The sequence below is a fragment of the Mandrillus leucophaeus genome, unplaced genomic scaffold (genome assembly GCF_000951045.1).
Source record: "Mandrillus leucophaeus isolate KB7577 unplaced genomic scaffold, Mleu.le_1.0 Scaffold75, whole genome shotgun sequence".
NCBI lineage: Eukaryota > Metazoa > Chordata > Mammalia > Primates > Cercopithecidae > Mandrillus > Mandrillus leucophaeus.
The window spans coordinates 4,464,849-4,487,109 of NW_012108141.1; the positions used below are offsets into that span (position 1 = coordinate 4,464,849).

Below are 22,261 nucleotides of genomic sequence, written 5' to 3' on the forward strand. Positions count from 1 at the left end.
TCCTGTAAGGTGGGACCAAAGCCAAGAAGAAGATCTATGTTTCATGTTAGAATGGTTCCAAGATGCTTGTGAATAAAGCAGGAGACCAACGTGCAAAAGAGTAACCCCCACCAATAGCCTCCCTCCCTTGTGAACCATAGATGATCTTAAAGAGCTAATCCCTTCGACTCTACCTTTTCCAAAGTTCCATTCGCAGAAGTCTCAGACAGAAATTCTTTCAGGGACCACTATGTGTAGTTACAAAAGACTCAGAGCTCATCGTAGAACTTCATTTATTATTTCTTCTAATTTGCTACTCTGAATATGAATTGGTCCCTTCAGGGCAAAATCTGGACTTCTGTCAAAATTTAGAAGTGATTTCTGCTGTTTGCCTTGACATAGCATCTATAGAGAATTGATGACATCCTGAATAATTTGACTCAATAGCCAGGCCATCTATGAGGAGATGAAAGGGAAGGGTATAGTTTCCTTTCTGTTCCCACAAGTAGCTGCCTTGCTGTTGGGTGAATAGTTTGACTCTAAAGTTACCTTAAAAAAAATCATTAATTTATATTTTTCATTGTAAACATATGTTCATTAAAAATTTTATAATCTACACACTACCTAAACCCAATTGCCTTTTCCATTTTGTTATGACATCTGAGTCTTTTTTCATATTCATAGCTTTGCGTGTTTATCTTTGTAATGTAACAATAATAAGCATGCTGCAAATTCAGTTTTGTATCCTACAAGTCTGCTCACTGAAGTGGCCTCCATTTCAATATACCCTCACAGGGAAATGTGGGTTTCAAGACTAGGTTAAAAATTTTCAGACAAAAGGTGTCATGTGGCACAGTTGGAAGGATGCAGAATTAAAATGCAGAGACCCGGGACCAGACACTTAACCTCTCTGAGTGTTTGTATTCACAGCGTTAGAATAGGCTGACTTGTAGCCTTTTTGCTAGGCTCAAAGACGGTGAGGAGTGTCGAAGTTGCTGGTAAATTGTGAAGCCCTCCTGCTCTGTAGGTGCGAACCTCCCTCCATATACTCAGGTGTCCTGGAACATCATGGGGAATCCTCTGCTCCCTGGGAGGCTCCAGACTCCAGGGGATTTTCATGGTGCCCAGAAATTGAGGGGAAGGTCGCCACTCTCCAGACATCCTGGTTTCTACCATGTATGCATTGCCCAACCTCTCTGTGGCCATTTAAACTCCTGTGGCTGTTTTTATAACCACTTGTGGAATATGGGCATCTTTGTTGCTGCCGAGTCCCAGTGCCATCCCAAGGCACACGCCACACAGCCTTCTCCTGTGGTCTGGTTACTTCCAGGTGCCAAAGTGGAGGGTGATGTGGCTTTTTCCTTAGGGACCCCACAGACTCTGGTGGGAGGGGAGGTGCTGGGGAGCAAGGGGCGGAAAAAAGCATTTTTCTCCTCTGTTTAATTGCTTCTCCGTTCTCTTCAGTGGGTTTAGGTTTGCCAGACAAGCTTCCTCCAGCCACTTCTGCTTTCTGGCAAAACCCATATCCCCTAAAGAAGATAATTATAGTGCCTAGCCCTGCTTGATATGAGGAAAGTACAAGGATAAAACAGAAACAGAAAGCATAACTTCTCTCTCCCTCCCAATCTTCCGCATTGTTGCAGAAGTGATCTGTGATTTGATGGAATCTGTGAAACTAGTCTGCATAGCTTTACACAACCTTGAACTGTGCACCCCGAGGTTTTTAGTGGAAACCACAGAGGAATTAGACCTCCAGGAACAGCAGTCTTTCCAAGAATTCAGAGAGATGCTAAGTGAGACCCCTGGCTTTTGTGGCACACAGGTTGAAAGCAGAGAAGCTAGAAAAGCCCACAGGAAATTCCTCACTGTAGCCTAATGATTCTGGTTTTCCCTTTGGTACAATGCTCCCGTGAAAAATCAAAGTGACATCTTCCTAGACCACTCAGTGCAGTTAGGTCCTTCTTACAATTTTGAGCACCACATTAAACATTCAAAAATGGGGAATTTGGAGTGAGTTCAGAAACAGTTAGAATTGTAAATAATTAAAAATTAGACTGACCAGGGTTTTTTAGCCCAGAAAATAATATGACCATTTATTCAATACCCACCATGAGTCAGGCACTGTGAGAAGTACCTTACTGGTGTTGCTCACTTAGTCTCAATGCCAACCTTATGGGATCAGTAGGACAACTATTGTGTAGGAGCGGAAACTGAGGCTTGAGGAAGTTGCGGTTGTGATGTGCTCAAAGTCATGTAGCCAGCACAGAGTAGAATCCAGTGGGAACCGAAATCTGGTATCCAGTATCCGTGCTATAAACCGTCACGCTACTGTATTCCAGTGGCTAAAGAGTTCATATGACCAACTGTTCAAGGTGGTACAGCTCCTAGTCTCCTTTCCATACAGGGAGAGAAGCACAGCATACTAATGCTTCAGGATTAGAGCATCTTACATTTAAGAAAACATCCTTGACAAAGGGAAGTTTTCTGGGAAGCCCTTTATACAGGCACCTTTAAAAAGATTAGAATCTGACTGGGCGCGGTGGCTCACACCTGTAATCCCAGCATTTTGGGAGGCCAAGGCAGGTGGATCACCTTGAACTCTGGAGTTCAAGACCAGCGTGGCCAACATGGTGAAACCCCATCTCTACTAAAAATAAAAAAAAATTAGCTGGGCGTGGTGGCATGTGCCTATAATCCCAGCTACTCGGGAGGCTGAGGCAGGACAACTGCTTGAATCCAGGGGGCAGAGAGTGCAGTGAGCCGAGATCACGCCATTGCGTTCCAGCCTGGGCAACAAGAACAAAAGTTGGTCTGAAAAAAAAAAAAAAAGGCTAGAATCTAATTCTGCTGGAATGGTTTAATTGTGGTCCCATGTGAAAGGACTGAATTGACCTCTTGAGTCCCTTGTAGCCCTGTGACTTTATGCTCATTAACATAATATTATTAGGTATCCTACATATAGCTGTCTACTCACGTTTATTAGCAAATCCCTGTGCAATCTCCACTAGGTAGGTTGTTGTACTCAATTTACAAGTGATGAGAATGTGGCAGAAAGAGGTTAATTGAGTTGCCTAAGATTCCATTGGGAAACTGAGCACAACTACCAATTGTTTCCATCCTTACCTGAGTGCTACGTGTGCTGATTGATGTATTTCCTGTCACTCATCCCGTATCTCTGGAAACCTTTCTGCCTTCCCATAATCTGTTCCATTTTCAATTCTGCTGAAGTGTTGTCTATGAATCAGGCCTGGGAGTTCTATGAGATTGCATTGGGCTCTTCTTCCCACATCGTCCCAGAAATATCCTTACCTCTCTACAGAATATTAAAAAGGTTCGATGGGCGTGTGTGTACATGTGTACGTATGAGTGTGTGCACACATACGCGCTACTGAGGGTTTCTTTTACAGCACCTTTAGTTTCAAGTGCTTCTGTAAGGAAGAGAAAAACAACTGTTTTCTAGAACTCTCCTTCTTCCTTTGAAACTACAGCACAGAGTGATTAGAATATTACTGCAGCTAATTAAAGGGAGAGATAGATTCGTTATAGGAAGAAGCAATTTACTTAGACACTGAAGTGGTGTCAGAAGTTACCATAAAAGTTTTTACTTTGAGCCACACAACAAACCCTAGTGCAGGATGAAGAAACAATACTACAGATACTTGACTAAAATCTGAGTCTGCAATGAGAGGACAAAAAAAATTTGAAATTAACGGCGATCAAAAAGAACACTACTTATTGGAAGCTGGAGGACAGTCTGTCTTTATTCATTCCTCCTGCAAATGTTCGTTGAGTGTCTCCTGGGTGCCAGGCATTTCTAGGCACTGCGAATATACTGTCAAATGGGTCACATGAAAATTCCTTTTCTCATGGAACTTGTGTTTTAGTGAGAGAAACAGATAATAAATAAATAATGAATGAATGAATAACAGTAGCAGCAACAAAACCCGTGGATGCTCGTCTGTGCCCAGAAGCCCCCAGCAAGGTAATGGAGGGGAGAGGAATGGGCTGATGTGACTAGAAAGAGCTCTGGGAATATGGGGATGGCCACTTGTATGTATTTGTCCTGTGCTTTGGCTCATCAAAAAAAATGAACTGGGTGCTTCAGAAGGCAGAACTTTGACTTCATGTTTCTTTTTCACAAGGCCTCTATGTTTCCAATGTGTGGCTAGAATTGCTGGCACAAAAGAGAGTTTGTTGCTAATTGTAAAAGATTGGAGACATTTTCAATAATCAATCCAAATTGTGCACATTTATTAACTATTACTGCTGAGTATTCGCTAAAAGAAGAATTGTAGTAATTGTAGTAATTTCATCAAGTCGATCTCATGAGTTTAGCTGAATGTTCGCTAGCACTGACAGATTCAAGTGACTTCATTAAAAAGCAAACCCAAACCCAAGAAATACACATCAGCCCCTTGCAAAAAAAAAAAAAAAAACTAAACAAATTACAACAAATTAATAAAAACCTGTGTCATCCAAAACAACATCAGAAAAACATTTTTTACTTTTTTATCAGTCTTCCTTCACTGATTCCCATGCCTCTGTGAGTGTGAATCTAGATGAGGGCAGGGGGAGGTGTTGCTCTGCTGCACAACCCCAGGGGTGCTATTCTCATAGCTACCTTTGTGCCTGGCTCCTCCTGGAGTCACTAGTGACAACCGGTGTGGCAGTACATGGCAGCCCAGGGATGGACAGACAGAGCAAAGGATCTAGAGCTCTATGTCTCTTGGAGGCCTCTGCTACTGATGTTCCTTGGATCTGTTTAAATTGCTCAGCTCAGCCTCTGATTCTCCTTCCACTTTGTTTGAAGGATTTCTTTTTTCTTTTAAAAGGTTTAATTATTTTGAAGACTTAGCTTTTATTTGAGGTCTCTCTAGGACAGAATTTCTCATAGGACTCTCCTGGGAATCTTGTTAAAATGTAGATTGAGATTCAGTAGGGTGGGAGTGAGATCTGAGTTGCTGCGTTTATAACATGCACCTCGGTGAGGCTGTTGCTGCTGATCCCTGGACCACAGTTTGGAGAAGCAAAGCTTCTAATCAAAGAAGCAGCAGCTTATCACTTCAGCACTGGTATGCCTCTTTCTCTCTTCAACAGTTAGTAAGACATCCCCATTTTTGTTTTTTCTCATTCCATGTATTATACATATTATAGAAACTTTAAAAAATATAGATAAGGGGAAAAGAAGAGAAAAAGAATACCTATTACTATATTTGGTTTAGCAAATAAAAATGCAGGCTTTAGCAAGTTTTAAAAAATGAATAATTTTTATAGTATAAGCATATCTCTAATATTGCATAAGATATTCTAAAATATGATTTATCATTTATCTGAAATTCATATTTAATTGAGTGTCTTGTGTTTATCTGTCAACACTACCTATAACCCTTTCATTTTGAGATTACTACTTTTAATCTTATGGCATAAATTCGGACAGTTGTTTATATAACACACACACATGAACACACATACATGTGGGTATATATCCCCTTATAGTTTAGAAAGTCCTCACAACCAATAATTTTGTTGAAAATCTTGAAAGTTTGCATATATCTACTCCTGCTTTATAGATGAAAAAAGTGATGCTTAGGAGGAACCAAATAAAGAATGATTTAGCAATGAGGGATCCTGGGTTCTAATACAGGACATAGTTGCCCAGAACGTATTTACTTACTTTCTTTTTATTAAGCTCAGATTCCTTTTTTTTTTTTTTTGCATGTCACACTAGAGCTTTACAATTTAATTTCAGGCCAGGCCATCCAATTAATAATGAGCTCAGTCGCCATTACACAATTTGGCAGTGGTGACTGGTACTGAATATGAACATGGTCAGGTCGATTAGATTAGCCATGTAATTGCCCCAATTCCGTGGCAAATTAATAATGGAGTCTTTCAATTTCCACACAGTTCAGCATGAGGATTAAAGATGATATAATTTTGAAGAAATTACAAGCTTTTACTTTAAAAATGAACTCTGTACAACAATAACGGGTTTTACTTACACATTGTCTAATTTGTTATCTCAGAAGAAACATGGTGTTTTAAAAAAGAATGCAGAGGTAATAAACATCCCAACAGTCCCATCCCTGCCTTTTCATTGTACTTAGATTGGTGATGGAGCTTTGGTCAGGGATTTATCAGGGGAATTTCAGCAACTAAATGTTTCTAGCCTCCTAGGGCTGGGTCTTACTGCACAGAGCAAAATGGCACAAAATTGCTAAAGGTTTAGTATCAGGTTTTTAAAAAAATAATTCACCAGTTTCTTTGGTCAATTAATTAACTTGGTTTAGGTGAATGGGAAGAAATAAAGCATGCTCTGTGTATTTTGATCATTTAGTTGTTGCTACGACTCACCAAAGGCCTCAAGGCAAAGAGTTTTAATTAAAGAAATACGTGGGCAGGAGTCTGCCTGCACAGTTTAAGAGTATGTTACCGTTTATGAAGTTGGAATTCTCTTCCATTAATTGGATTAAGCATATGGAATCTATATTAAGCAATGCCTTTTAACGTAGTCCCTAGAGTGCTGACATGCGCTATACAAATAGGTGCCTTCTGGTAACGTTCAGCCTCTTCACTTTCCCCTTCTTGCTTTTATAGCATGGGTGTGCCAGGCTTTGGGGAGAGAAAGATGAAAAAGCTACAGACCATGCCTGAAGGAAAGCATGATCAAGTAGGAGAGACTGACATCTAAGCAAGTAATTAAAACAGCATGACACATGCTGTAATAGCAGCAGTCACAAGGGACTGAAATAGCACAAAGTAGATGGTCTCTGTCTAGGAGAGAAGGTAGTGAGGAAAGATTTGTAGAGGGAAAACTTTCCATGATTAAGCCTTTGAAGGATTAATGGGAGTTCACCAGGTAAAGAAGGTAAGAAAGGGCATTCTAGGCCAAGAAAACAGTAAGTGCAAAGGCGTATTTGGAGAAGTACAATGTGTTTGGTGTTCTTGTAGTATAGAGTCCAGAGAGGAGAATTGTGCAGAATGACGCTGAGATGCAGGGTGTGTGTGGGACGTTACATGAAGTGCTTTATGTGCTGTGCTAAGGAGTTTAGAGTTCACATTGTTGGTACGGGTAAACTATTAAAAGATTTTAAGTAGGGAAAAAATTTGGTCAATTCATATTTTATAAAGATCTGTCCGGTGAATGTGTGGCAGGTAAATAGGCAGAAGCAGTGTAGGGCCGGTTAGGAAGCTGCTGCGCTAACCCAGGTCATGAATGATGTTGAAGGTCCATATTAAGGGGTGGTGGGAAGGTGGGATAGATTTGATAGAGATTTAGGAAGTAAAATCAACAGAGCTTAAATGGGTTGTGGCGATAGAAAAGTAAAAGTGTAGGATAACTGCAAGGTTTCAGCATGAGTAACTTGGTGAATGGTGGAGCTACCAAGTGAGATAGGGAATACAAAAGAAATAGCAGGTAGGGGAGTAGGATGTGGGGTTGGGGATGGATAGTGAGTAAAGTTTTGGACCGATGTCCACAATTTACATTAAGTGGATATGGGATGAGCTTAGAAGTAGATGCAGAGTAGTATTTTGGAAGTGAGGAATATAAGATACTTTTGAAACACCAAGAAAGGATATCTCCTAGGTAGTAGATTTATGTGATCAGAGTTCAGGATAAAGGTCAAAGCTGTACACATAAATTTAGGACTCACTAGCATGGAGGTCATCATTAAATCTATGGAAAAGTTTGCCCAAGAGTAAGAAAAGGAAAGGTAAAGGGTGGAATTGGGAGAAACTTCAATATTTATGAGGTGGTTAGAGAAAGAGGCCGAAAGAAATTTTCAAAGACAGAAGAACTAGATAAGTGTGATGCCAATGCTTCCATCCATCTATCCACCCCAGCACACACACCTACCTGGCCACCCATGTAGTCATCAGAAATACATTTATTGAGAATTTATGACATGACAGGGACAAGGGACTGTGATAGGCACTGCAGGGATCATAGAGATGAAAAAGACACGATTTTTACTCTTAAAGAGTTTCTAATCTAGTCAGAATAAGAGATTGGGGATGTTAAATCATGTTCATTTAAAAAAGAAAACAAAAAAAGACTGAGCACAGTGGCTGACACCTACCATCCTAGTGGTTTGGGAAGCTGAGGTAGGAGGATTGCTGGAGGTCTGAAGTTTGAGGCTTCAGAAAACTATGATCATGCTGCTGAACTCCAGCCTGGGTGACAGAGCAAAACTCTTTCACCAAGAAAAAACGACAAACAAAAAGTAATGAGAAGAAGGAAACGGAGGGTGAGGGTAAGGGGGAGATCAATTTTGATTAAGTTTACTCATTTCAGTTTTTAGCCGTTATCACAGTACTCCCATTCTGAGTCTAGAGGATTTTGATATCTACATCATATTTTGAGAGAAGCACCCCTCAAAATTTGTTTTTGACATGAAAAGCCGGTATGATATGAAAGTAGGGACACTTTATCACTTTTTTTGTATCATTAAAAAGAAAAACAGTAGTATCGTTTGTTTGAAATATACATGGAAAATAGAATGAATAAAAAATGATATGTTTAATTATTTTAGGTACAGTTTTTGCTGAGGTCAGGTTGACCAGACTTTATAGTCACCTAAGGACACTTTTTAGTGCTTAAGCAGCTCACTTATGCTTTTTCAGAAATATACGTACTTAGCCATCAACTGGAAAGCCAGTCTCTCAAAATGTAGTATTACACGGAGGAATTATTCATAGAACTTCTTTCAGATATCTTCCATATATGCTCTGTAATGGGTTCAGTCTTCCTTGAAGGATCTTAGACTTCAGACAGAACTCCTGCTATGAAATCAGCTTCCATAGAATGATTAAGCCTCATATAAGTCACTGAAATAGTGTCGATATTTCCAAAACCAGCACGGAATTGAAGTTTCATGACTTTTTTTTTAAAGGATGCAGATGTTAATGTCTGTACTTGCAGAAACAGAACATTATAGAGAAAAAAAATACTTTAAGAGGATCATCATCCAGTATATTCCAGCATATTCCTTTCCCTCTATACCCACAGCAACTAACTAGTTCATTATCTAGTTAGTTCTTAAACATTTTCAATGAAGTCTTCTGAAGACTGTCATGGCAACGTTCATTGGAGCTTATTTCTAAAATCTAGTGGATGCAAAGGGACTTTCTTCTGGACTTCTTGGCCTACCAGCCTTTCAACTTGTTTGTCCTCTTTACCTTCCTGTTGTATATAATTGAAAAATAACCTTTATGCACATTGAGTAAGACTATTTCATTCATTTTGTGACCAAGTGAAATGAAATGTTTGTACTCATAATGCATTAATTAATCTTTCTCCAATTTTCAATTGCACAGTGATACACTTTGATTTCCTATTGATTAAAGAGGTATAACAGGAAGAGCTAGGGATTTTAACAATCTTGTAAAGTCTGATATAAACCTAATGATATCATCAGACATACATTTAGGTGTGCAAAAATGTGTTGCTTCAGGATGCTTCCCCCATATTATCCTGCAAAGCTTTGTGTTAAGAATATTATTTAGCTGTGTTTTAAAGTATTGCCACCTCATTTTCCTTTACATACTGTTTCACTTTGTGTTAAACATGTCTTAAATAAGGCGCTAATGTATATCCTTCTTTTATAACAATATTTTCTTAAACATCAGTTTGTTCATTATTTTAAGAGGAGTCTGAAAATACTTGGGAAAAAATTCCTAGCTGTGACTTATGCTAATAGGGTTGTTTTATAATCTTAAAAAATAAAATTGAATTTGAGAAAAAGAACATTAATTAAAAATATGGATCTCTAGATTCTGTTTATCATATAGTAAAAAATACTCTTGAATAAAACTCTGCAGTATATCCAGGGATGGTGATCAAAATATTTATTAACCAGTAAGGCATGGGCACTGCCCAGTGAGAATGGCATTGACCTGAGTTCAGGAGCAGAGTCCTGGGAATCTCCTGGTATGGGTATTAGCCTGTAGGTGCCAGGCTATGAGTGGGGCAGGGTGCTAGGGGTGGGGTCAAGGCTGCAGCAGAGCACTGGAAGGCTTAGGGCAGCAGCCATATACCAACCTGCATGGAAGTAGTTCAATACTTTAACCATGAGTACTGATGAACCAGGATGTCCTAGCTGAACATTAGCTCCATATATATATTAAAGATTCTGTGTTACATTTTATTAGGTGTTGGTGGCAATGGAGATCTCAGTGGTGAAAAATCACTTCTGGTCCTTCCGAGCTGAGGCACAGTGAATGTACTCAGAGGGTGTCTCTGTAGTCTGGTGGATCTTGTCCATTGGGCAGAAGATGGCCTGAAATGCATGGGGTTATCTGCATGAGGAACCAGGTCTTTGTCTTACTCATCATTGTATCCCCAGTACTTGAAGTTACTTGAGGCTCAATGACAAATGAATGATTGGAGATAAATGGCTGGTTGTTTTAACATGTAGTTTTTATTATTCCAGTGTGGTGAGGCCAGAAGATCAGGAGACTGTTGCCATTGAAAAGTTTCTTACTCACAGCTCCAAAGAGGAAGGGGCACCTCATGGCATAAAGGGCCACAAGGGGGAGCACCAGGGTCAGTCAGGAAGCAGAGGTGATGGGGGGAACATGGGCAAGAGACTTTACTCTAGCGTCAGTAGAAAGGGATGGGTGAGGTAGGTTAAGCAGGCTTAGGATTGGCTAGTTGGGATAATTACAGTGGTCTGTGAAGTATAGAGACTGTCTCTAGTTGTCTAGTACCTGACCCCAAGGCAGGAGAATAGTACCCTGGAGTGTAAGAGTATGATAAGGGAGGTGGTGGGAGTGTGAGTTTTGGATTAGTTAGTTTGCATATGAAAGACATGCTCCCAAGGAAATCATTTATTATCTCCAGGAATATAGCCCCGGGAGGGTCAGTCTCTCCAAAATCTGCTCGGTTTCAGATGTGAAAGAATCAAAAACATAGATAATAAAAAGGCATGATTAAGACAATGGCTACTCTTGAGAAGTCATGCAACTATCCCTTTTATCATTAAAGGTCCAGTGAAAGCAAGCAGAAATGTTTTCTTTCTGTTTGCCTTTACTCTCTTTTCACCTGTGGGTAGTTCTAATGTAGCACTTAAGGTTAATGCTTATAGCCAAGGTTTATTAAGCCCTTACTGTGTGTCCAGCACTATCCTAAGAATTCATATTCATCAGCCCAATTAGTGTCCACAACATCCCATGCAATAAGTTCTGTTTGGATCCTTGTTTTATAAATGAGGAAGCAGGAGCCTTGAGAAATGAGTTCGTCAAATTCACATAGAGCTATGATGTGATGCTCTTATTCTCTGTGCTACACTCTGCCTTTCATTCATTCTATTTCAGTAGCTTGCTTGGGTGTCTGTTGTAGCAACTAGTTTGAGCAGCTCAACATGTTGGGCAATTCTCATCTGTGTATGCCCAGTCTCCATCTCAGAGTAGGCACTTTATAAACCTATGTGAAATCAATAAGTGAAGCTCTCACCAGCTTTTCTCTTTGATTTGAGCAACCTGATAAGCGGCAGAATATCTAGTGATAGAGAGCTGTCCCAAGGGAGGGAGAACTGTTTTCCGGCTTCCTGTTTTTTATTTCACATTCTCTGAGAATGGGAACTTAGGAAGAAAGAAATGTATGATTCTGCAAATGGTTATTTCTGTTTTGAGGCACTTGTGCTTTACTTAATCTGGGTTCCACAAATGCTTGCTTTGCAGGAGACTGCCTTTAGAGAGAAGTGTGTGAGATATGCGGCCTGTCCCTGGGAAAACCAAGTGAATGTACAGAACATACTCTGACCCAGGAATGTTAACGGGAGAGATAGAGTTACCATCTGTGTCTTGTGGGGCTTTCCTGATTGTCTCCTTTGCTTTATCTTTCCCCCAGCTTGCCACCAGTCCTGTTTCAGATGTGCAGGGAAAAGCCCACGTAACTGCACAGACTGTGGGCCTTCCCATGTGCTGTTGGATGGGCAGTGCCTCTCCCAGTGCCCAGATGGCTACTTTCACCAGGAAGGTAGTTGCACAGGTGAGTGAATATGTAACATGCTGGGGCACATTGCCTATGCCCTTGTTTTGTCTTCAGAGCGTAGCCAGACACTGTAATTAGGAACCTTGTCATACCAGGGACTAAGATTCTGCTGTAAATCCTTGTCTTGAACTTGCAGGTTCAAAGTATAGAGGGAGGGGAACAAGTAAAATTTAGTTCTTCCAATAAGGAAGCATGAAAATAAAACATTAGAATCGGCTTTACCATAGAGACTATAATATTTGAATAAACTCTGAACTTGGTCTTCTCTTGCCTGGAAGACAATGATCTGAATAAATAACTCCTGTCATGGACTAAATAATGACCTTTATTTTCTAAAAGAACCAGAACTTAGTTCAGCATAAGTCTTTGTTGCTATGGCTTAAAAAGAGAGAGAGAGAGAGATAGGGATAGGGTTCTACTGTTGCCCAAGCTGGAGTGCGGTGGTGTGATCACAGCTCACTGCAACCTCACCTCAGCTTCCTGGGCTCAAGCAATCCTCCTCATTGTTGACCACCTGGGTTGGTCAACAATCTCTTACTCAATGAGGCCTCTTCTCGTGGCTAATTGTACTTCCTCACAGCATGGCAATCTCAGCTAGTCCATCTTCTTATGTGTCAGCTGTCTTCTCCTGGACTGAGTATTTCAAGAGACCTAAGCAGCAACTACAATCCTACTCAGCCTTATGAGTAGCTGAAACCATTAGTATGTGCCACCATGCTTGGCTAATTTTTTAATTCTTATTTGTAGGAAAAAGTGTTGCCCAGGCTAGACATGAACTCCTGGGCTCAAGTGATCCTCCCACCTTGGCCTCCCAAAATGCTGAGATTACAGATGTGAGCTACTGTACCCAGCCTGTGGCTTTTTAAAAAAGTTTTAAAGTTTATGTTTCTGATTATTAAAAAAATATGTACTCATTGTAGAGGGATCGAAAGTTCAGACTAGGAAAAATAAATGGGGGTTTGGGGATAAAGACAACTGATTATGCCACATCTTAGAAGCAATAAGTTTTACCCTGGTGATAGATTCCTTTTTGACCTACTTTTTATGCATGCTGTTACATAATTGAGAATAAATTAGAGCTATACTTTTTTATATTTCTTTCAAAATATAAAGTCATAAGCAATTTTCTATGTGATAAAAAGTTATATGTACAGATACGTATGTGTATATTTATTGTTTTCATGGCTGCATACTATTCTATTTCTTTTTCTTTTTTTTTAAGAGATGGATTCTCACTCTGTCATCCAGGATGGAGTGAAGTGGCATGATCATAGCTCACTGCAGCCTTGAACTCCTGGGCTCTAGTGATCCTCCTACCTTAGCCTCTCAAGTAGCTGGAACTGTAGACATACATCACCATGCCCAACTAATTTTTTCTTAACTTTTTGTAGAGACAGGGTCTCACTTTGTTCCCAGACTTGTCCTGAACTCCTGGCCTCAAGCAATCCTCCCTCTTTAGCATCCCAAAGTCCTGGGATTACAGGTGTTAGTCACTGCATCTGACTCCATTTCCTTTCACATAAGAAATGAAATTTGGCAACTGGGACACTTGAGGACACTAGGAAGATCTTTTACTTTCTCCCTCTTAATGAGGTACTGCTCTGGTTATCAATTGTTGCATAATAAACCACCCCAAATTTGTGGCATTAGACAACAATTGTTATATTTCCCAGTTCTGAGGATTGCCGGGCAGCTCTTTCTTCAGATCCTGCAGGTGGGCTCTTCATTCACATGTCTGTCACCTGGGTTGGTCAACAATCTCTTACTCAATGAGGCCTCTTCTCGTGGCTAATTGTACTTCCTCACAGCATGGCAATCTCAGCTAGTCCATCTTCTTATGTGTCAGCTGTCTTCTCCTGGAATGAGTATTTCAAGAGACCTAAGCAGAAACTACAAGCTGCCTATCACCTAACCTCACTGTCACTTCTGCTATATTCTGTTGGTCAAAGCAAGATAACCCATATTTGAGTGGGTGAAGGAATGGAATACACCTCTCAGTGGAGGAATGGCTTATGCACAAAATTAGGGATGGATTTGATGATCTTCATCATGGAGACAAGCTACCTTGGTGCTAATGTACTTGTATGGAATCAAGCATTTGGCACAGGTAACTGTGCACTTACCAGCCCCACTTTCCCGGGCTACAGCAGAATAGAGCAAAAGGAGATGGAGGTATTTGCTTCTTACTTTAACATGTCAGTCCAGTGTGTTTTTTAAGATCACCTTTATGTTTCAGTGACAGAGATTCTGAAAATTACTAGTTGGGATTAGTACAGAATTTTGTTGGGATTGACGGAATACTAAAATTTAAAGACTATTGTAGCGCTGTGTGGTGGTGGTGTTGTTTTTTTTTAAATTCTATCATTATTTTATTTCTAAAAAATAGACTGTTGGGGCCAGCTGATAGGAAAAAGCCCACTGATATGAAATTATATTGCAAGTATTTCTGGAGTCAGTAAATATAATGAACTTATGACGTTTTTAAAATAAATTAATATTTGTTACATTCATCTAGCCTTAAACTTCAAAGAAGCAATTTAGAATGAACACAAATTTAGCTGATGATTGAAGATCAATATTACATTTGTTCTGGAATTTTTTGCCATTTTCTAAGTGTCTTTTTAATCTCTGCAGTCCTCTGGTGAGTTGCTTTACTTTAAATACTCTGTCAAGCTCAGTGGGGGAATGTTCCTGGTTTCTTTGTCATTAGGATTGCCCTTGAGAGCTGTTTCTATCCTTAGGTGCTTTCATCCTAGCCCAGCTGGTTTTTGTGTGTATAAAATTGTTTAGGGGAGGAAAGTCTGGGTAGCTCCAGCTCTTCTCAGTCCATGCCTCTGTCTGCTGGAAGCCAGCAGATGGATGGTACCATGAGCAGCAGGGCACCCAGGTCACTGGAAATATTCTGATAGGGAGGAAAAACTGGGTGTTGGAAATCATCCAGAGAATGCTATATCTTTTGGACAGGCGCTTTCAACATTGAGAGCCTCAGGAATGTAGAAGGGGCGAGAGTGCTATCTTTCTAATCAGCAGTTCATTTTCTTGCTTGCTTGCTTTTTTTTTTTCTTAAATAACTCCTAATCTTCTCTTGGCCTCTTGCCAGAATCGAGAGGCAGTTGACTTTACTCGAAATCTGTGCCTTTGCTTCCCACCAGCCGCGTGCCAGGATGGAATTCATCAGTTCCTGCAAGATCTACCCAGCTCCAGCCCCTCACATCTCCTCCTTTTGGACTCAGACCTGCTTAGACCTCCTTGCCCTTGACAGAGAAGTTCTTAAATCTGCTTCCATGTGCTTGCTCCTGCTGCTCCCTTGGCAGCGTCAGTGCAGCTGCAGCTGCAGCCGCCTTTGATTTTTTGCCACCCTTATCCTTATTGCTTACACCTTACCGTGACTCACTTGGTTTGTTTCAGTGTCATACCTCTTGTTAATTTGGTGGTTTTTCTGGAGAAGACATTGCTTTGGCATAACTTTGCCTCTAAGGAATTGAACTTCAGAGGCAGCTCACGATACCCTCCAGAAAGAGGACTTTTTTCTGTTTTTTGTATTTTAATTAAGTATTGCTGATAAAATAAGCATCCCAGTGGTGGTGGCTTGAAGGGAGGGCCTGGATGGCCACTGACTCTAGACAGAAGTTGCAGTATAGTTTGCTGTGCATGGATTCCCCCTTCATCTGCTAGAAATTTCTGAGAAGCAAAATGTCCCCTTCTTCTCCCTGTCCCACTCATTCTCTGAGTCATGGTATGTTAGGGTCAGGAAATCTTACCACTCTTATTTCTGCTCTGTGACTGTGATTTGAACTTCCTTCATTACACAATGGGGATGATCATGCTGGTCCCTCTACAATGTGTGGCCGATGGCTCACATATTTATAGTTCTAGATTCCGTATTGTGTTCACGGGCTGTAGTCCCCTTGACATCAGAAATGCAGTCCCTAGGTCAGCTAGAAGGCTGTGCCAGGCTTGCTCAGGAATCTTCTAAAGATGATTAAAGTTGGAGGTCTGCTCTTAGTGTAATTTGTGGAGTGCATTAAATACTTCACACATATACATGCTGAGCTGCTAATTCCAATCCTGGTTTTCGTCCCCCTGCCAGAATGTCACCCAACCTGCAGGCAGTGCCGTGGGCCGTTGGAGTCTGACTGCATCTCCTGTTACCCTCACGTCTCTCTTACCAATGGTAACTGCAGGACCAGCTGCAGGGAAGAGCAGTTTCTTAACCTCGTGGGATACTGTGCTGGTGAGTGAAACTCCTGTGGACTCCTCAGAAATCACTGGGCAGCTGCCGGGGCTCTTCATACCAGGCTTAAGGGGGCTCTTTGTCCTCAGATTATGAGCTCTTTTGTAGGAGACATTTGTCTCATGTCTGGAAACTCATGTTACTGTTTCCCCTTGGGCATTTAGTAAATACTTGTGGATTGAAATGGAACTTCTAATAATACTCTTGCAAATCCTGAAAATCTCAGACTCTCATATTAATGAAGAATGAAGGGATGATAATAGCACCTTTATAAGCATTCAGAACTTCTTCTTAAGACAGCAAAAAGTGTTTTGAAAATAAGTCACTCCAAGACTTCCTTTCTCTTGTCTGCATTTTGTCCTGCTTCTTGCTGTGGAGAACCTTTGCCATCAGCCCTAGACACAAAATTTTAGAGAGATTAACCTTAAAGTAGATCAGTTGCCTTCAGAGATGGGATTTTTTTTTTCTTCCTCATTTTAGAACTCAGATCTTAAAAAAAAAAAAATTAGGAAAGCAGTCTAAAATTTGAATAATGTTGGAACCAGACATTTATGTTCATCTATCTAGTCAGACAACAAATGTGTATTTTTGAGTGCCTACTAATGGTCAAATGCTCAGAATACAGAAAAAGATGAAGGAGACAATGACTCCACCACCAAAGAGCCTAGAGACTGGGGAGAAGAATTTACTGGGTAATGAGTTATTGTATATTTCTTGACCCACTTTTTCAAACTCTGGGACAAACTTGTAAAGCTTTGCCTTTACCAGCTATTGCCTCAGCTCAGAAGGGCTGAACTGGGTGGATCCTGGGATGCTACTGGGCAAATGGGAAAGGTGAGAAAGCATGCTGAGAGGTCGACCTGGCCGTCAGGTTTGTCTTGGGGCAGGGAGGAGGTGTGGTCAGTTGTCTAGATCACAGTATCCAGCAGGCACATTCAGTCTGGGATGGCGCCAAAATCTCAGCTGTTCGGTCTGGTGGATTGAGGGTGGGGTGGTGGCACAGCAAATCAGTGGCTGTGCTCCCTGTGGCTGGTGGTACCATGGTCTAGGTGAGCCATTTATTTTTGCACATGACAGTAAAGACTAGACATTTTGGTATTAAGGTCTATATCCTAAGAAAACCAAACTGTCAAGCAAAGGACTGCAGCCCAGAATGCTGGATTCAGAGCAGAAGCCCAAGTGTAGAGACTGTGCAAGCATTTTAGGTGCAACAAAAAGTGGAAATTCAGAGTCCAGGATTAAGACTAATCAGAATCTCTATGAGCTGTAGGATGTGAGTCTGTTGCTAGCGATGTCTGTCGTAGTCAGGACTGTCTTGGAAAGTGGGAAAAATGGGAGATAGTAGTGCCCACCCCCGAAAGAGAATTTGGGGATGGAAGGAGCTGTTATTACAGTTTGTATGTTTGAGTTTAGCTACTTATTATCACTTTAGGACATGGAGGAGCAGCTACTCTGAGAATTAAATGGCTCCCTACATGGCTAAAGCATATTGGTGGATATTTACTGAGAACCCACTGAGCACAAGGTGCCAAGTTGATGTTTGAGGGGGATACAGAGGTCTTCCAGGCTACTTAAGGAGGTGAACCAAAGACACAAGCATAGCTAACAAATAGTACAGAGCAATTTAGGGACAGTAACACCAACCAGTAATAAGGGCTGTAGGAGTTCAAGGTAGGGAGAAGTAACAGGATATGGAAGGCATTATGCGGGGGCCGGGGGGGAACCCAAAATACTTCCAGAAGAATAACCAGGATCCTGTGAGACAGAGGGAGCTCTGCTGGGCTTTCTGAGCCGATTTCACCAGGAGACAGGCCCAGCAGGTATAGCACATGGGCCACTCATGACTAGTGAGTCGTCTAACCTGGATGAAAAGCATGGTTGGTATTAAAGCATATTAGATAAAATGGTTGGGAAAATTAAATTCAAACCAGAGTATAGAGAGCTCAAAGTTTCAGGCCAAGAAGTTTTGATTAGATCTTGTGAGCAATAGGGCCACAAGAGTTTTGGAGAGGACTGTAGCTTGACTAAGGGTGTCTTAAGGCAAGAAACCTGCAAGCTGCATGGAAAATGGACTAACACAAGGAGAGATTAGAGTCAGGGCGAACAGTTAGAAGGTAGGACCTGAATTATATCCTTCATGATGGCTTTTTTATTTAAAATCTAACTCAGAATGTGGGCCCTAAAAATTTTATGCTAGGGCATATTTAAAAAATACATGTTTATATAAGGAGATTCAAAAAATTTAATTTTTAATGAGCTCTGTTCTCTCTAATGTCCAGAGTGTTCTTTGATAGTAAATTAGGTGATTAGGACTTGCATTAATTTTTTAAGGCTAATAGGGAACCTTTAGAATGAGAATCATGGGACTGAGCTAAACAACTCTGGAGTCCCCAACCCTAGAAGAGCAGGTCCTAACAAAATAAGCTGAAAAGGAAAATCTTGGTTGTCCTGGGAATCGGGTATATTAAATAATGGTTTTAAATGAGGTAACCATTGTCTGGTGCTTAGAAATCATTTGTTGATTAAAGACTGGTGTAATAGTATTTATTATAGAAAAGTTTGATCAGTAATTTCAGTTATTGAAGTTTCAGAGAACTGTGCTGACACCAAAGTTTACTTTTTCACTAAGTGTATGACTTTTCTAAACACTCCTACTTTCCTCTGTAGCACTGCAATGCATTCACTCATGTAGAGTCATCAAACATTTGTCAAGCCCTTGCTCCATGCCAGGCATTGTGCTGGACTCCAGGGATGTAAAGACAAATCAGATATGGTGCTTGTATACGAGAAATGGACTCTTTAGTGAATGAAGGTGTTAGTATGCTAGGGTTGCCATACCAAAATATCACAGACTGAGTGGCTGAAACAATGGAAATTTATTTTCCCCAAGTTTTGGAGGCTGGAAGTCCACGATCAAGGTGCCTGCAGGCTTGGCTTCCTCGGAGGCCACTCTCCTTAGCTTGCAGATGACGGCCCTCTTGCTGGCTCCTCTGTGCACATGTGCCCCTGGTTCTCTCTGCATGTTCTAATCTTCTCTTCTTATAACTATATTGGTCACACTGGATCAGGACCCATCCCTTAATATCCTTATTTTAACTTAATTACCTCCTTAAAGACCCTATATCCAACTTCAGACATTCTGAGGTACTGGGATAGGGCCTCAACACATGAATTTGGGGGGGGACTAATTCAGCCCATAACAGAAGGGAGTGGGTGTTTAGTTAGACAGGACCCTGACCCACACTGGAGGCTGTGTATATGAGTGTGTGGAGTGGGTATGAAAGCTTTCCGGAGGATGTCACAACTGAGGTGATTTTAAAGGTAGTGAGAATTAGAAGAGTTTGGAGCTTTGGAGGCAGAACAGTTCAGAAAATGGGCCAAAGAGGATTATGTATTGAGACCCCCATAAAGAGGTGAGTCCTGTGAGAGTGGTGGGAGTTGAAGTAGGAGGGAGCAGGAGTGGTCTGTAGGGCCTTGGCACACCCGTGGGGATGCCTTGAAGGTTCTGGGAAGTGTCGGCGATTGCATTTCTGTGAAGAGAAGGATCTGCGGAAGATGGCTTGGAAGAAAAGACTGAAGCAGAAAGTTCTTTAGGAGGTAACCACAGTAATCCAGATGACAGAAATCCTTTAATGAGAATGCTGCTGAGGGGATAAAGAGAAGGGGTCATGATTTCACTAGGTATTAATAGTATGTTAGGTTGACTCATCTCAGATTGCTGTTTTTTCTGCAAAATGGTCCAGGTGGCAATTTCATATGATTTAACGTAATAGAAGCAACAGAGGTTGGTGCTCCCTCAGCCCTGGGGGGTAAGGGAGAAGGAATTTTGCAGATAGTTTCCACGTTTCTGGTCACAGAAATTCAAGGGGTGGGAGTACCATTTACCAAGGGTAGGAATAGATCTGAGAGGCAGTGAGGAAAACAGTGTGCTTGAATGTGGCCAAGTTGAATTTGGGGTGACAGTTGGACATCCCAGAGTGTCTCTCTAGGAGGAGGTTAAAGGTATAAGTGGACAGGTTTCTTACTATAGCTACTAGGAGCTTGTCTCCTTTCTCAGCGTTGACCTGAACTGAAAGTCCTGGAATTGTTTTTAACTAAAGTATTCCCTCAGTCAGGTCATAGTTAACCTCATAGAATGTTTAGGTGACTTTTATCTAAACTCAGGAGGGTATTAGGAGAAACCATGTGATGACAGGCAAAGCTGAGGATAATCTACCTTGTGCGGGGCCGACAGTGGAATGTCCTCTCCGTGTCCTTGGGAAGTCCTAGCTCATAGGAAGTCCCAGAGGAGGACCGTCTCTGCCCGCTCTTCTGTGTATGTCCGAGCGCCTCCAGAGTGGCAGGGTTTCCTCTCAGGATGCGTTCTCTATTTGACTCATACCTGAGATCATCATCGGAGACCTCGTAATTGTACTTTAGCTGTTTAAAAAAGAAAATGACAGAATCTAGCACACTGACAAGAGTAAACCCATCCTGGGAGCAGGTCCAGTAACCTCAGTGTGTCTCACGTATGAAGATGGCATATGTGTGGGGTTTCTTCCTCCAAGTCTATCAAAGCAAATATAAAGTATGTGAGATTTAGGCCACAGCTGAAGGTTTTCAACAAAGATAAATGAACTGAGGTGAGAGGCAGCTTTGCATAATTGCGGGAGACATGGTTATATGCTATGGAAAGCCAGGTTTTCTTCTGCCATAGATTGATTTTTTTTTTTTTTTTTGGCCCACATCTCAACAACATTAACAGAAAACTCCAAAGGCTAAGGTGCTTTCTTCATTTCTTTTTCTCAGCTAAAAGCTTTCTCTTGTTCATAGAATAGGGTAAGAATTAAAAGGAAAACAGATAAAAACCTGGGGTGGGGAGGGGAATGTCCACATGCAAATGCGTTTCTTTAAAAAATGCTTTGAGTTTTGTGGACTGCCTGATGGGACGGCTGTGTTTTTGAGTTCTTATATAGAAAGAAGATAATATCAAGGGTAATATTGCAGAGGGGAAGACCTGAAAAATTAAAATAGTTGTTTTTTTGGGAGGGTAGTGAAAATCTGGGGGATTAAAAAATTGTTAGTGTTTATGAAGCATTTTTTTAAATGCAGGTTTTCTCTTTCCACAAATCTGTGTGAGAATGTAAGCAAAAGAAGACAAGTATCAGTAAAGAAATATTACTTTGAGTATTTTCATACTGTATTCCTATTCTGCAGAACTCAAATTCTAAACAATGGTTAATAGGTGTTACATGTAACAAAAACAAAAACAAAAAAACCTCTTGGCCAGATAAATTTGGGGTTGACTCGGTTATGTAAAGGTAAGCAACTTTCTTTATTGCAGGATTTCTGAGAACCTTAAAAATACATATGTGCACTGTGAATCTTTAAGATGAAGATGGCTGAACATCATTTCCCAAGCACTGAGGACCCCTTCCCTTTATTATAGCCTCTTACAGGGTTAGCCAGTAGTATGCAGAACAATATTTTGAAAGTTCTGAACTAACTGATTTAATACTTGGAACAATTGGTTTGCACCTGCTAAAGGTAAAAGAAAATTATGAACCCGTACACAGGTTGTGGACCAACTGACTTCCCTCCATCCCTCCCTCTCTCCCTCTCTCCCTTCTACCCTTCCTTCTTTCTTTTCTCTGTGGGCAGGCAGAGGGGTCACCCAAGGAGGTACGTGTTTGCCACCTTTTTGCCTGCTGAAGAGCATTGCTGTTAACATTTTTCTTCCACATCACAAACACTTTTGAGTCCTTTCCATGATTTTTCCCATTTATTATCACCATGTCTGAAAGAAGGGCCCTAAAAATGTGGTGAAAAAGTAAAATTGCTCAAAGTTAAAGAGCAACACATCTTTATTTCGGAATAAGCTGATACAACTGCAACACTAAATAACGTGGGAGAAAACCCCAGTTCAAGTTGAACATAATCAAGTACTGGGAGGGAGCCCTATATGAGCTAGAGCACCAGCTCTCTGTCTCCCCTCCAGACACAGTGACTGCAAGCCAGAGAAGTGAGAGCCAGTTCTGTTTTAAAGCAGCTTCTACCGTGCGGGGGAGGTGGAT

General features: G+C 41.0%; 1 protein-coding gene across 1 annotated transcript in view; it reads left to right on the forward strand.

The window, feature by feature from the left end:
• Positions 1–22,261, forward strand: part of FRAS1 (Fraser extracellular matrix complex subunit 1) — a 452,220-nt gene that overhangs the window by 230,938 nt on the left and 199,021 nt on the right. The window contains exons 19-20 of the mRNA XM_011966222.1: positions 11,831–11,971; positions 16,065–16,208. Coding sequence (XP_011821612.1) covers positions 11,831–11,971; positions 16,065–16,208 — 285 coding nt within the window. The remainder of the gene's footprint in view (positions 1–11,830; positions 11,972–16,064; positions 16,209–22,261) is intronic.